Source organism: Mesocricetus auratus, unplaced genomic scaffold, assembly GCF_017639785.1.
Source record: "Mesocricetus auratus isolate SY011 unplaced genomic scaffold, BCM_Maur_2.0 Super-Scaffold_100008, whole genome shotgun sequence".
Taxonomy (NCBI): Eukaryota; Metazoa; Chordata; class Mammalia; order Rodentia; family Cricetidae; genus Mesocricetus; species Mesocricetus auratus.
Genome location: NW_024429192.1, coordinates 36,946,697 through 36,959,766, shown reverse-complemented (window position 1 = coordinate 36,959,766; position 13,070 = coordinate 36,946,697). Strand labels below are relative to the sequence as shown.

Here is a 13,070-nt window from a genome sequence, read left to right as displayed (position 1 = left end):
TACATTGGACTTTGGAAATCTCCTATTGCAGATGTGGGTCCCTGGAATGTCAGACTTCTTGGACTCTGTAGTAGCAAACAGTAGTTAGCGCTAGAGTTTAATATGCTTGTGGTCTTAGCCCCATGACTAAAAAAATTCCAATATTAATCCCAGTTGATAAGATAATCCGTGGCCAGCTGCTTCTGTAACTGCCTTCCTGGGTCCTCCCTGTGTTTGTTACCTTTCTCTGGCCCCCATGGTAGCACAGTTTTTAATGATAGATAAGTTCTCTCTCGGGATGCCTTCTGGCAACAGTCATCAAATCAGGTAGTAGAAAACTGGGATTTACTTTTGCCCAAGTTCTGTCTCAGCCAAAACTTGCCCTGGGTTTGAGACTTGTGAGAACTTTGAGCTTGAGAGTAGGGTTGCCCATCTCTCAACTTTTGGAAGTGATTTCTGCTCCCCTTCCCATGCCAGGTAGCCCAGATGACACTGTGTTTACCTAACTTCTCATCCGTTTGTTGTCTGTCTTTTTTCCATACTTTTCTGATATCATTTCCTTTTCCTTTCTGGATTTCTGAAGCTCTTCTTCTCTTTCCGTGTTTGGAATAGAGTCTAATATTTCTTATTCTTTCCTTCCTTGGCTAAAATGAAGATACAGCTTCTTGCCCACCATCTTGCCTACATGCCCCAAGTACTCCATTTTGATAGTAAGATAATTTCTTTTTCTTTCTGTTTTTTTTGTGGCAGGTTTTTTCCATGTAGCCTCTCCGTCCTAGAACTTACTCTGTCAACCAGGCTGACCTCAAACTCAGAGGTTCAGAGGTCTCTGCCTCCCAAATGCTAGGATTAAGAGTGTACACTACCACACCTGGATATAAGTTAAGTTTTTTTTTTCCAGACAGGGTTTCTCTGTATTTTTTTGGAGCCTGTCCTGGAACTCTCTCGTTAGACCAGGCTGGTCTTGAACTTACAGAGATCCACCTGCCTCTACCTCCCGAGTGCTGGGATTAAAGGCATGGGCCACCACTGCCTGGTATAAGTTAAGTTTTTAATATCTATTTTGGATGTAGGGCATGTGAAGATCAGAGAAAAGTGCATGCTGCCACAGTCTCTGTCATTTCATATGTGCATCAATTCTGATGTGTTTAGAGGGCCTTGTTTCCTTGGTGTCCTCTATTCCCTTGGTTCTGACACTCTTTCTGTTTTCTTCCACAGGCTTCCTGGAGCCCCGAGGTGAGGGAATTGATAGAGACATTAAGACTTAAGACTGAGTATTCCAAGGTCTCCCATAGTCTGCACATTGTCCAGCTGTGGGTTTCTGTATTTATTCCCACTCCTGCAGGAGAAAGTTTCTCTGATGGCAAGCAAAACGCTGATCTATGAGTATAGCAGAATGTTCTTAGGAGCCATTTTATTGCTATTTTCCTCTAGCAGGACAGAAGTACTTGGCTTTCCCCTAGGTCTCTGGCCTATCTAGTCTGGGTTCCGTGGCCATTTGAGCACTGTTGGGGATGGGGTGGGCCTCAGATGCAGTCACATGTTGGTAGGTCACTTGTACAAGCTTCATGCCTCTGTAGCACTAGTGCCTTTGCTGCTGTAGAGTGAAGTGCTTACAGCTGGGTAGGTGTTAACCCTTCTTTCTCAGCAGTGAGCAGAGTACCTTCCAGTACCACAAATACTAACCAGAACCTAGGCTCTGTCTAGGTGGGCACCAGCTTAACTTCTCTGTGTTCAATGAGTTAGGTAGGCATTATCTTTGGCAATAGGGCCTTCCCGCCTTTTTTTGTGGAGAGCAGCTTTGGTAATAGCCTGGCTTGTTTACGGTAGTCCATTGGCCAACAACTCAATTAGATGTAGCCCATCTGGAACTAGAGGCTTCATTTGGTGATGAGAAATGTCAAGTTGGGGCTCTATCTCCATTTTTATTTGGCAGTTCCATTTAGATAATCTTCATCCATGTATATATTTAGGAAGTTTCTATTGAATTAGGTTTCCCTATAACCCTCTCAAATGGCTCTTAGTTTTAGTTTTCTCTTTGTATTCCCTCCCCATACTCTTTTTCCCCTCCCTCTGTCTGTTTGATCCTCCTATTCCATTCCTCCCAAGGCTTTCATGTCTATGCATTCTTTTTCCTCTTCCTAGGGTGATCCTAACCTTTTCCTTACTGTTTACCTAACCTCAGTGGTTACCTGTATCGAGACTTAACAGCTAACATCCATGTAGTTGAATGTTTTTCTCTGTCTTGCCCATTTTCACTGGACCAGTTTTTCTTCTGCCTGCCAGGTCCCCATGGCTGCTTTTGAAATAATCACACCAAAGCTAATATTAAATTATATTTGTTTGGCCAATGGTTCAGGCTTCTTACTGTCTAGCTCTACCTGTAAATTAACCCACTTCTATTAATCTGTATATTGCCACAAGGCTGTGGCTTACTGGTAATTCTCCAGCATGTTATTCCTTAGGCAGCTACATGGCATCTTCCTGACTCTGCGTTCCTTCTCTCTGTGTCTTTGTTTGGATTTCCTGCCCAGCTATATTTTTCCTGGTCATTTGCTGAGACAGCTTTATTCATCAACCATTCGCAGTATGTAGAAGGATATCCCACATCACATCACATTCACATTTAAGTGAATATATACCATATTGTCCTTCTGGGTCCAGGTTACTTCACTCACGATGATTTTTTTTTTCTAGTTCCATCCATTTACCTGAGAATTTTATTTTTTAACAGCTGAGTAATATTCCATTATGTAAATGTACCACTTTTTCTTTATCCATTCAGCCACTGGTGGACCTATAATCTGTGTGGTAGTTTGAAAGAAAATCGTCCCCATAGGGAGTGGCACTATTAGAAGGGGTGGCTTTTTTGGAGTAGCTTTGGCCTTGTTGGGGAAAATGTGTCACTGTGGCAGTTGGCTTTGAGGTCTCCTGTACTCAAGCTACACCCAGTGTCATAGTTGCTTCTGCTGCTTGTAGATCAAGATGTAGAACTCTCAGCTCGCTTTCCAGCACCGTTTCTGCCTGCATGCTGCCGTGTTCCTCCATGATGATGATGGACTAAACCTCTGAAACTGTAAGCTACCCACAATTAAAAGTTGTCTTTTCTAAGAGTTGCTATGGTCATGGTATTTCTTCACAGTAATAGCAATCCTAACTAACACAGAAGTTGGTACCTGGGACTGGGATATTGCTGTGATTGGCCTGACTGTGCTTTTGTTTGGAGCAATTTGGACCTTGGGAGTTTGGGTTATTAAAGCAGTGGAGTGCTTTAAGCATTGGTAACTCCAATGAAGATTTATAATGAAAAGAAGCAAGCTGAGCAAGGTAAAATGCACAATGTACAATTGAGAAAAGGGGCACGAGGAAGTAGAATGGAGCTAAGTCCTGTGTTCAGTAAAATAAACAGGTTAAGAAATGGAAAAAAGAGCAAAATCCCACACAGCCAAGTTTCCAGCTGGTGAAAAGGAATTAAAGTACAATTTAGAGCCAGGTGTAGTGGCGCATACCTTTGATCCCAGCACTCAGAAGACAGAGGCAGGTGGATCTTGAGTTTGAGGCCAGTCTGGTTTACAGATCAAGATTCAGGACAGCCTGAATTCCCTTCTTTCATCTTGCATGACTTTGCTTTTTTTTCTTTTAAGCATAATAGATATAGTAATAATGAAATTACGTAGCTTTTGTTTATGAATGTCTTGATTTGTCAATAAATTTTGAGGGAGAGTTTTGGTGAATCCGGGAATCGTGTTTAAAAGTATCTCCCTGCTCTTGGCATTTTGAATGTGTTGAGATCAAGCTGTACACTGCTCTAAGCTATTACATTTTGTGTGAAACTGGTTTTCTAGTCTGTGCCTTGTTCTGAGAGGCCCTGTTTTATAAGACAAGCACGTCTGTCAGGCATCACTGGTCCAGCAGAGGACCTGGGAGGATAAAGGGAGCCACCTCATAGATTTATCAGGGTGAATTGAGACTACAGGCGCACATACTTGCATTATCGTCATTCTAGGGAAACCATGCTCAAGGATTTAGTAGGCATAGCATACTGAGGGAAGGGTATGGTTTCTTTACTTGGATCCATAAAATGATGGATACCTAACCCTGGGATGGTTTGACCCAAACCAACTTGTAGTCTGATACCTGATGTGTCTTGATTTGCATCAAGAACTTACAAGCAGTGCACTTTGGGCTCTCCCTGGAGTTTCTACTCAACAGATTCTGCTGTTGACTCTGCCCTATTCGCCTGCCTGCCTGTCAACCTTTTCTCCTTGCCTGAATCCCCAGATTGTTACACTTACACCCATGTTTGGCCTTTGACCTCAGAGCTTCTCTCTATTACTTTGCCTTCCAGCAGCAACCCCTTTTTGGTACTTGTCTCGATTCCTTGCCTTATCAGTATAGACTCTTCTCTCAGCCCATTTCTCAAGCCTTTGAACTCTGCTGTAGGCCCTTTAAGTTTCATTCATTGTCTAAATCACATGTGCATATACCTGTGTAGACATATTGTGCACTGTATGATGTGTCATATGCGAGTTAGTATTAGTAATTGAGATCGCATTTACCTCAGCCAGATTACAAACATAAGTGGGATTATCTGGCAAATTGCTGCCCATGAAACCACTCAGCTTTGTGAATTTATTGTAAATGCTAAAACAAACATGTTTGTATATGTTTATGGTATAGCATGTTCATGGTGTGGACTCATAGTGTTCTCACCTTTGTTGTTTCTGATACATTTGATGACAAATTTATGAAGATCCTTTGTTACTTCTTCCTTTTTTTGGCATTTATTCATTCATTCATTCATTCTGTCTGTCTGTCTGTCTGTCTGTCTGTCTATCTCTCTTTCTCTTCCCCTCCCCAGGGTTGTTTTATGTATAATTTTCTCTGTAGACCAGGTGGCCTTGAACTCTGAGGCCCACCTGCCTCTGCCTTCCAGAGTGCTGGGATTAAAGGTGTGCACTCCCCCAATAATTTGTTTTCTGTTTTCATGACCTTGCTCTTTTTTGAGACAGGGTTTCTCTGTATTGTTTTGGAGACTGTCCTGGAGCTCGCTCTGTAGACCCTGGCCTCGAACTCACAGAGATGCACCTGCCTCTGCCTCCTGAGTGCTGGGATTAAAGGCGTGTGCCACCAACCTTGCCCCATTTTAAAAGTGATTACAACCTGCCTATATTTGACTCTCCTTCAGTCTACCATATATAAATAGAGTCTGTTGTATTTCTTGCATGCCTAGATTTACTTGTTTCATCAGATTTGGAACATTTTAGCTGTTATTTCCTCAGATATTCAATACTTTGTCTCTTTTTTTCTGTTTGCAATTCCTGTCTCTCTAGTGATTCAAAAACTTCAAAATTTGAGTTAAAAAATTTTTTTTGTAAAGATAAGGTCACACTGTATCCCTGGCTGGCCTAGAATTTAGCAAGGAGACTAGGGCAGCCTGGAATGCACAGAGATCTACCTGCCTCTGCTTCCTGAGAGTTTGGGTTAAAGGTGTGCACTACCACACCCAGCTAGTGGATATTTTTTTAAGTTCTAGAATTTATTTTTTGAGGCTGTATCTGACTTTATTAATATTTCCATCTCACACATCATTCTTTCACTTTCTCATGTTTCCGTTTAGTTACATAGATGTCTTTAAGACAATTTTTATTAGTTCTTTGAGAATTGCATACATCATATGCGGATCTCTTCACCTTCTCTTCTCACTCCTACCAGATCTACCCTCCTTCTACACTTACCCAACTGTGTGTCCTTAGTTTTTCAAAAGTCCAGTTAGCAATTTCTATAAAGTCTTGGATGTGTCGCCATCTCCCGGAGTGACTTTGACTTACCAAAGGCTCACCCTTAAAGAAAACTGATCCCCCTCTCCCAGCAGCTATCAGTTGCTACTAGATCTCAACTGCAGGGAGGAACTTCCTGGTCACCTCCCTTCTTCATGCGGGGATGGTGTCTGGCGTGAGCTTGCACAGGTTTTATTCTTTGCACTAGCAATTGTGGTCTCTGTGTAATCACCATCTACTGCAAAAAGAACCTTCTTAGATGAGACTTGAGAGATACACTGATCTATGTGTATAGTGATAACTCATTAGGAGTTGGTTTAATACTATGTCTTGTTAGCAGAATAATATTAATAGGTTCTTTCTTAGTGCCTATATTCTGTCTAACCACAAATTCTTGGCCCCAATAGCAGTGCCCAGGAATGGGTTCCATCTTAAATTCTTAAATTAGTCATGAAGTGAAGAATTACTTCCTTAAGTGCCACTATTGTACCAGTGTCCCGCTAGGCTGGTTATTATTGTAGGCCACAAGATTAGCAGCTGGATAAGATTGGGAACTGCTTTCTCCCTTCAGTAACAAGCACAGCACTGTCACCCTGTAAGGATAGAGGTTTGTCAGTTTTCACTTCAGTTTCTTTTGTCTTTCAGGTTCTGTCTGGGAAATTGAGGTAGCAATGATTTGAAATATTTCCCTGTAGTACATTAATTACACAGCCTGAGTCCTTCATTTAGGTCTTTTATCCACTTTTTTTTTTTTTTTTTTTTGGTAAGACAGGCTTTTCCTGTGAAGCTCTGGCTGTCCTAGAACTCACTGTGCAGACCAGGCTGACCTCAAACTCAGAGATCCTCTTGCCTCTGCCTCCCAGGTGCTGGGATTAAAGACACGTGTCACCACTGCCTAGCCATCTTTTATCTACTTAATGTTGATTTTGTTTGTATGCTGTGGGAAATTGGGGTCACGTTGAAATCTTCTACATTTTTTGGTTGTGAGCCTTTCCATTAACAGCTGAACCATATCTCCAGCCCAATCTTATACATTTACATACCCAGTTTTTCCAGGACAGTTTATTGGAGAGGATGGCCTTTCTCTAATGTTAGTTTCTGTGCCTTTGTTAAGAATCAGTCTCCTGGATTCCCCCAAGGAGGCCCTCACCCTCCCTGGGGAATGATGTGGGGATTGGATGGGGGGCTGGGGGAGGTGGTAGAGGGACTATGGAGGAGGGGTGGGAGCGGGAGCTGGGATTGATATGTGAAGCATCTATGTTTCTAATTTAAATAATAAAAAAAAATCAGTCTCCTGTACATGGATTAGTTTACTTGTAGACCCTACTCTGTTCCATGGACCTGACTGTTTTTACGTCAGTACCTGTATTATTTTGGTTACTGTGGCTCTGTACATTTTATATATCTTGAAATCAGACATTGTGATACCTCAAGTTTTGTTTTTTTTTTACTCAAGATTTCTCTAGCTGTTCTTTTTTCCCCTCCCATGTCAATTTTAAGATTGTATTTGTTACTATTATCTTAATTTGAGGAAAGAAAGTTTTCTTTTGACTCATGATTTAAGAAAGCTGTCTTAGTGTTCTGTTGCTGTGAAGAGACACCGTGACCAAGGCAACTCTTGTAAAGGGAAGCAGTTAATTGGCAGCTGACTTAGAGTTTCAGAGGCTTAGTTCACCATCTTCATGGCAGGAAGTATGGCAGCAAATAGGCAGGCAGGGTGCTGGAGCAGTAGCTGAGCGCTTTACACCCTGGTCCTGAGGCAGCAAGTAGAGAGAGAGGATGGGGTCAGGCACTGGACATGGCATGGGCTTTTGAAATCTCAAAGCCCACCCTCGGCGACAGGGCTCCTCTATTTTGAACTGGCTGTCATCTGAGTTGTCAGCTTTCCTTAGTAGGTCTTGCATGTTTTTGGCATTTCCAACATCCTGGGGTCTCCATTACAACCTCGGCTTCACCTTCAGACTTCATGCAGCAGCTTTCTCAGGACCTGCGTGCAGGGATTCTACCCCTGCCTTACAACGCCTGGCAGGCTCACAGTTTCCGTGTCTGCGAAACCAGTGTAAGTGGGCAGTACTGCCAGTTTGAGCCGGAGCCTGAAGGTCTTGGACCACAGTAGAATTAGCCTTTGTGTGTTGACACAGCGCTGGGGTTTATGTATCCCTTTCCGTGGCAGCTGTTTTTGAGCAAGCAATTCCTTCAGTGGCATTTTCAGTTTAGGCTCCCTTCTTTAAAATGAATTTGCATTTTCACTAGCACTTTCCATAGGTGGGTCTTGCCCTCCTGGTACCTTTCCTATGCTGCAGAGTGCTAGGCTTTTGTTTGCTTGTTTCGTGGTGCTGCTCTGTTTTAACAGCTGTGCAGCTGCTTTCTCAGCCGCCTCGTCTGTAACTTCACATTCATTCCCTTTCCCACCAACAGCACATTTTCCACATCTTTCTGCTCTGTTGGTTGCTTTCATTCAGTAGAGACTTAACCATAAGCAGTCAGTAGTAATCACACCACAGCCCTCACGCTGTCTTGTTTGGAAACTGCCCTGCCAAACAGAATTAATGTATTACTTTTAAATTCATCCCTACTCAAGGTTTCAGGACATCAACAAAATGCCCCAGATTCTTTGACAAAATGTATTATGAGGCCTTTAGCTCAGTTTCTTATAGAGTTCTTGTTGATATAAAATCTCAACGCCTGTGGCTGAAGAGATGTTCAGTGGTTAAGAGTACTGACGGCTCTTCCATAGGGCCCTGGTTCAATTTCCAGCACCCACATGGCAGCTCACAACTGTCTGTGACTTCAAGATCTGACACCCTCACACAGACATGCATGCTGACAAAACACCAATGCACATAAAATACAGATAAAAAAAAAACTCAACTCCTTAATATAGTGTACTATATACTAACTGCACAGTCTTATTCTGGACATAGTTCCTTTCGCTCTGGACATTTGGATAACTAATTTAATTTCTATCATCAGAGTGGCATCATCCAGCAACTGCTAGAAAGAGATGCAGACCCACAGCCAAACATTATGCAGAGTTTGGGGAATCCTGCATAAGAGGGGGAAGAAAGGAATGGAGGAGCCAGAGGGGTCAAGGATACCACAAGAAAACTCATAGAATCAATTAACCGGGGCTCATAGGAGCTTACAGAGACTGAACCGACAACCAGGGAGCCTGCATGGGACTGACTTAGGCCCTCTGCATATATGTTACAGCTGTGTAGCTTGGTTGTCTTGTGGGACTCCTAACGGTGGGCACAGGGACTGTTTACAACTCTTTACTGCCTTTTGAGCCCTGTTCTTCATATTGGGTCTCCCTGACATAGGGAGGTGTTTAGTCTTACTGCAATTTGATATGCCAGGTTTTGTTGACACTTATGAGAGAACTGCCCTTTCCTAAACAAACAGAGGAGGAGTGGATTGGGGAGTGAGGGTAGAGAGGGGGATGTGGGGAGGTACTTAGAGGAGAGGGAGAGGAAACTGTGCCTGGGATGTAAAATAAATAAATACATACATACATAAAAAATTTTTATTTCCATGAACAGGCATTACTCATACCAGAATATTTATGTTTCCTTAACAATTTGTTTTTCAGTTTCTTTGGTAGAGTGCCTAGCAGTCTGTGACACTTTGGCTTACAGGTTGTTAACAACTTATGGCAGGAAAGGCTTATTTTCAGCTCCTGGTTTCAGAGTTAGACCACATTGGTGTACAGGAATGCGGGAGCAACTACATGGCAGCTGCCAGGATTGCTCACAATGCTGGTGAACCAGGAAGCAAAGAGCAGGGCCAGGCTATTGCCTTTAAAGCCGACTGTAGTGAGCCACATGTACTGGCCAGGTCCTACAGTCTTGCAGAACAGCTGTAGGTGTTTGAACACATGAGCCTGTGTGGAATATTAATGTCCAGATTTGTAATTGTCATCTTCATAGCAAAACCCTTCTTGACTTGGTTCAGAAGAAATGATGGTAAGGGTTCTCCTTCTTATTTCTTCTCAGTTTAAATGATGGTTTGAGCAGGAACCATTTCATGCTTGCTGATGTGTCTCTAACTCCTACTAGTGTAGTTGTTTTGTTAAATGTTCCATGAATATTGGTTGAACTTATTATTACTGAATTAAAGAGATACCAACTAATTTTTGTGTTCTTTATACTTTAATTTGTTTTTATAAATTAACATGTTTTCATGGATGTTCCCCTAGGACTTACTTTCTTCCCTTTAGGTTGTCTGGTGCTCTGTTTATCCCTAAGTAGCTGCTACAAATATTTTTAAAATTCATTTGGAAATTTTCTGTATTATGAAAATATGTGAACATTTTGTTTTCTGTTTCTTAACATTGTTGTATTTGTCAAATAATGCAAAGATGTCTAAAAGTGCTTTCTGTGTTAACAAATAGACCCTTCTGATTAAACACTTATGATTAACATTTTATCTATTCTTCATTGGACATTATTTGAAGCCTGTGTGATAGTCTGTTTATACCCCTGCAAAAAACTATTCAGTGGTGTGAGGACTGAACATAGTTTTTAGATATTGTCCGCAATATATATATATATGCTATATATAATGAATAAATGTACAAATGTGATGAAGCAAAATTTGGAAACTGCTTACATTTATCAGGCTTTCTACTGATGTTGCTTGCTGAGGGTATGTGGTCTCTGTACTCATAGATAAGCACTAGGAAACCAGAAAGGTTAAATATCAGGTTTGTCTCTTCAAAGGAAGGAGATGTTTACCTGTTTTCCACTCAGAAAGCTGTGAATGAATGTAGTTTATAACCTGGTGGCCTTTTGCTGTTTGTAGGGTTATGCCTCACCTAAGTCCCCCAGACTGTCATGTTTGCCACAGTCACTCTGCATAGACCGTGGTTTTGAGTATTGTTTCTGAGTCAACAGAACCCATTTTGATGGAAGAGGCCATATGTACTTTGTAAAGAGTGCCACTGTAAACTTGTCTTAAGCTTTGTTGTTATGTGGGACTGGATTAATAATCATCAGGAAACTTTTTTTCCCCCAAATTGTGCTGTGCTTAAACATGGCTAAAATAAACTGTTGGAGGTCTGTACATATATGTGAGGATGATCATAGGTTATCTGATATGATTGTGAGAAAAATCCCAGTGTAAGTGAAGTAGGCTTTACTTTTTAATGTGTCACTGAGAATGACATTTGCTTCTTTTACTTATAGTGTTTATAACTAATTAAATTTTGTGAAGTAGTGAAATTCAGAATTCTAGGAGATACTTGTTACAGTTTGTAATAAATTCATGTATTGTACAACATTTAGAGCCATATGTATTAATTATTTATGTATGTAACAGGCATCTCAGAGTTATGTTGACGAATGTTCTGTGGACGGATTTAGGACGAAAATTCAGAAAGACCCTACCTAGAAATGATGCTAATTTATGTGATACCAGCAAGGTGCAATCAGACTCATTGCCTTCGACATCTGTTGACAGCATAGAGACATGTCAAAAATTAGACCCTCCTCACCAAAGCCTTAATTTATCTGAAAGGTATGTTACTCAGTATTGATTTTGTTCAATTTACTACATGTGAAAGAGTATAAATCCAATATTCTTGAAAACAAGATTGTTGGAGATGATATTAAGAATCAGTGCACACAAGAATGCTCTATTCTAGCATAAACCTTAGAGTTTTCCACCCTGATTTACAATTAAATGATGTTTCTATACTTCACTAAAGGGATTGACAAGGGTATGATTAATTGATATGTATATATATATTTTAGGAATTTATGATATAAATGATATATATGCATATTTGAATATATGTACACATTCGTGTTTGTTTGCATACATTTCATTTTTTTACCTTTTACTTTAAAAATTATTTTTACAGTTTTACATGTATATGTGTTTGCATCATTTTCCCTCATGTTTTTACAGCCTCCAAACACTTTCAGGTTCTACCTACTCCCTCTCAAGTTCATGAATTCTTTTCTTTGAATATTATTATTGCAAATATATATATGTATATATGGAGGCATATACAATACAACTTGCTGAGTTCTTTTAGTGTACTTCTATGGGTATGTTTTTTTAGGGTTGACCACTTTGTATTTGATAATCAGTTAGGGGGTCCTGATACTCTTACTCTCCCTCTCTTAACAGTCATTAATTACCTATAACTCTTTTCTAGGGGTGGGGCCTTTGTTCAGGTCTAGTTTAGGCAGTCATCTGGTTGAGATTGCTTGAGTGCAGCTTCCCTGTCATATACAGAAGATGCTGTCTTGCAGCAGAAATTCTGATCCTCTGGTTCTCACAGCCTTTCTGCTTCTCCATTTGTGATGTTCCTTGAGCCTTAGGTGTAGGAGCTTGTTCTAGATGCATCTGGTGGGGCTGGGTACTTGGTAATCAGTTGTTCTCTGCATTTTGACCAGCTTTGGCTTTGTAAATGGTCTCTGCTGCAAAAAGAAGCTCCTTGGGTGAGGAATGAGAACTACACTCATCTGTAAAGGTGTAAAGTATTAAGGAGGCAGTTAGAGATTTTACTAGTTTGGGGAAGTGATAACAGTAGATTCTCCTCTAGGACCATGACCTCACCAGCCCTGGGTAATTTTTTAGGTTTATAGTACTAGGCCTGATTTCTTGCTATTGAGTGAGTTCACGTCCAATTACACGGCTGTTGATTATGTGCAAGATATAAGTGCCACCGTTGCATCCTTGGGGGAATCTTGCAACGCTGGTCATCGCTGTGGTCACAGACTTTACAGCTGGGTAGCACTGTTGCTTTTCTCCCTTGGCAGCTTGCACAGCACCTTCAGATGCAGTGATAACTAGTCTTTAGGGAGGAGGCTTCCAGGTCAGATCCAGCTGGATGTTTCCAGGTCCTGTGTCTCAAATGTGTCAAGTCCTCAGCAGTAGGGTCTTAACATTCAAGTTCTGGAAGGCAACCAGGGCAATGACCTTCAATTTCTTTAAGGCAACCAGGGCAATGACAATAGCCTATATTGTTTTGGAGTCTCTTGACCAACAGTTTGAAGGGAGTTTTCCATGCCCACTACTAGGTCTTATATTAGTCCTATGACTCTTGGGGTTAATATTATCAACCTAAGCTGTGTGTGTGTGTGTGTGTGTGTGTGTGTGTGTGTGTGTGTGTGTGTGTGTGTACTTCCCTAATTTTGAGTAACCATAAAACAACATGATTCACTATGGCTTTTACCTTACGTTTTCTTTTTTTTTTATGGCTCATTTTTATTTTTATTTAATGGCTCATATTGATGCATCCATTATTCGTTTACCATTGTATTGTGAAATATATTGAGGAGTGGGTACTTACTCCAGAGC

General features: G+C 41.1%; 1 protein-coding gene across 18 annotated transcripts in view; it reads left to right on the top strand.

Moving 5' to 3' along the window:
- The window catches only part of Senp7 (SUMO specific peptidase 7), a 130,188-nt gene that overhangs the window by 30,077 nt on the left and 87,041 nt on the right, over positions 1–13,070 (top strand). For 5 of the 18 annotated variants that reach the window (XM_040750682.1, XM_040750681.1, XM_021229930.2 and 2 more), the window contains 2 exons: positions 1,198–1,215; positions 11,079–11,276. The exons of 7 other annotated variants lie outside the window; for them this stretch is intronic. In XM_040750682.1, the coding sequence (XP_040606616.1) occupies positions 1,198–1,215; positions 11,079–11,276 (216 nt within the window). Of the gene's footprint in view, positions 1–1,197; positions 1,216–11,078; positions 11,277–13,070 lie in introns of those variants that run through there. 6 more of the 18 variants (XM_005074824.4, XM_040750680.1, XM_040750685.1 and 3 more) reach the window with 3 other exon arrangements.